Raw genomic sequence first — 2,014 nt, 5'->3', positions numbered from 1 at the left:
TATGATTTATCTGAATGGTTAATGAAATGTTCTTTATTTTGTGTTGAAAGGTTTTTTACCTGCTGCTACCTACCTATCTAAATAAAGTTGAGTGAAATTCAAAGTCTGGTCTTTTTCAAGTGTGGGCACCTCACAGTCAGAGGACACTTGACAGACATATAATATGTGTATTTGTTTTCTGGGCTCTCTCTGGATTCCTCTGCGGCTGATATGTTGCTCTCAGATTCACTGTTTGATGCTGAGCTTGTGGTGATACTCTAAGACAGTACTGTACTCTGGCTGTTTCAGAGTTTTCACTGTCACTGCTTTCAGGCGTCTCCATCCAGTCACGTCTCCCAACACGATGACTTCTTTTCTTTTGGTTCCCTCTACGTGGAAGTGGTCCCCCAGTGGTCAACAGGTAGGTCTTGCACGAGGTGTAGGAGATTTCTATGAAGTAAACACATTACGTCTCTGAACACATTTTGTAAATGGGACTGTCACTCACTTGTTGTTTGACGACATACACAGTTTGCTCCCAGTAAGGTCTCAATTTTCCACTCATGTTACAGACTAGGACACTGTCTCACCAGGTTGGAGAGTGACTGTGTTCTGTGTGTGATGATCATAGTTCTTCTTACCCCTTGCACTAGAGTGCTGGCTGTTCTCAGCTGCAGTACGATAAGCCTCTTCCATCCACAAAGCCCACTTTTTTGCATAGCTCTGAGGTGTTTCAGTCCCATCTCTGGCTAACAGGCCAAAAATTAAGTCTACTAGGAGATGGGGGTGTCGACCAAACATGAGGTAGTGGGATGAAAAGCCTGTTGCCTCATGTCTGGTGCAGTTGTATGCATGTACTATCTGAGGCAGATGCTCTTTCCAGCTGCTCTTTGCCTGCAGATGCTCTTAAGAGTGGCTTCTCCTTATGCACTAGGAAACGATATTGTGCTGGCAGCACAAGCTGCCTTCGCTGAGCTGCTGTACGATGTTGCAGCGGATTTTCCATATGAAGCTTTCCCCACTCGTGCATAAGCTTTCTCACAGGGCCACTGGCTCTCCTTCTGCCATCATTAGTTATTACTGATTTTGTTTCTTTCAGTTTGATAAGTACTGATAGAGGGATCCTTCCTTTGGGATTTTACCAGGTCACTGTGACAGGCTGCAATGGTGACATGTTCACAAGGCAGCGACATATGCAGCATCTTGTCTCTTTGCAGACTCACAACCCTCCCATGTAGCCTGAATGGCCTCTCTTGTCAGCTCTTCAGTACACTTTGTGAAGTAGGTGTCAATGTCAAGTGGAAACCGAGAGAATGAGTCTCAGTTCACCTTCCCCAGCATGACATTTGACATCAAACCTGAAATCTGCCAGCTCACCTACCCAGGAGTGACCTACTGCATTCGCCTTTGCAGTACTCATCACTTATGTGAGGGGATTATTGTCTGTATAGACCAGGGGTCGCATGTGGCTCTTTCATCCTTATACTGCAGCTCCGCGTAGCTTGGGACAATAAATGATAAGTATTTAATTGAAGTGTATTTTACTTTTTTAAATTGTAGTTCTAAACTGGAAGATTATTGTGATCTTGAAATATTAAAATAAAGTTATATTGAAGTTATATATCAAAATATGCGTCACATAACGTGGAAGCCGGTGTACCTGCCAAAACGCTGTGCATTTATCGAGACTTTCAACCCCGGGTAGGCCAAGTATGGAGAAATGTAAGAAAAGAAAAATATCTGAAGAAAATAGAACATTTAATGATGCCTGGGCAGATTCATTTGCATTTACGTCTGACAAGAGTGGCCTACCAGTATACCTAATTTGTGGAGAGAGACTGGCTAACAATAAAAGGTCAAATGTCAAAATTCAATTCAATTCAATTTTATTTATATAGCGCCAAATCACAACAAAAGTCGCCTCAAGGCGCTTCATAGATACAGAGAAAAACCAACAATCATATGACCCCCTATGAGCAAGCACTTTGGCGACAGTGGGAAGGAAAAACTCCCTTTTAACAGGAAGAAACCTCCG

General features: G+C 43.0%; 1 protein-coding gene across 1 annotated transcript in view; it reads right to left on the bottom strand.

The window, feature by feature from the left end:
- The window catches only part of LOC102212704 (butyrophilin subfamily 2 member A2-like), a 12,341-nt gene extending 11,666 nt beyond the window's left edge, over window positions 1-675 (bottom strand). The window contains exon 1 of the mRNA XM_005754431.1: window positions 621-675. Within this exon, the coding sequence (XP_005754488.1) occupies window positions 621-675 (55 nt within the window). The remainder of the gene's footprint in view (window positions 1-620) is intronic.
- Between the last annotated feature and the right edge of the window lie 1,339 nt (window positions 676-2,014).

Source organism: Pundamilia nyererei, unplaced genomic scaffold (genome assembly GCF_000239375.1).
Source record: "Pundamilia nyererei isolate P.nyererei 1_Seehausen unplaced genomic scaffold, PunNye1.0 scaffold00564, whole genome shotgun sequence".
NCBI lineage: Eukaryota > Metazoa > Chordata > Actinopteri > Cichliformes > Cichlidae > Pundamilia > Pundamilia nyererei.
This window is presented reverse-complemented; position numbering and strand designations above follow the sequence as displayed.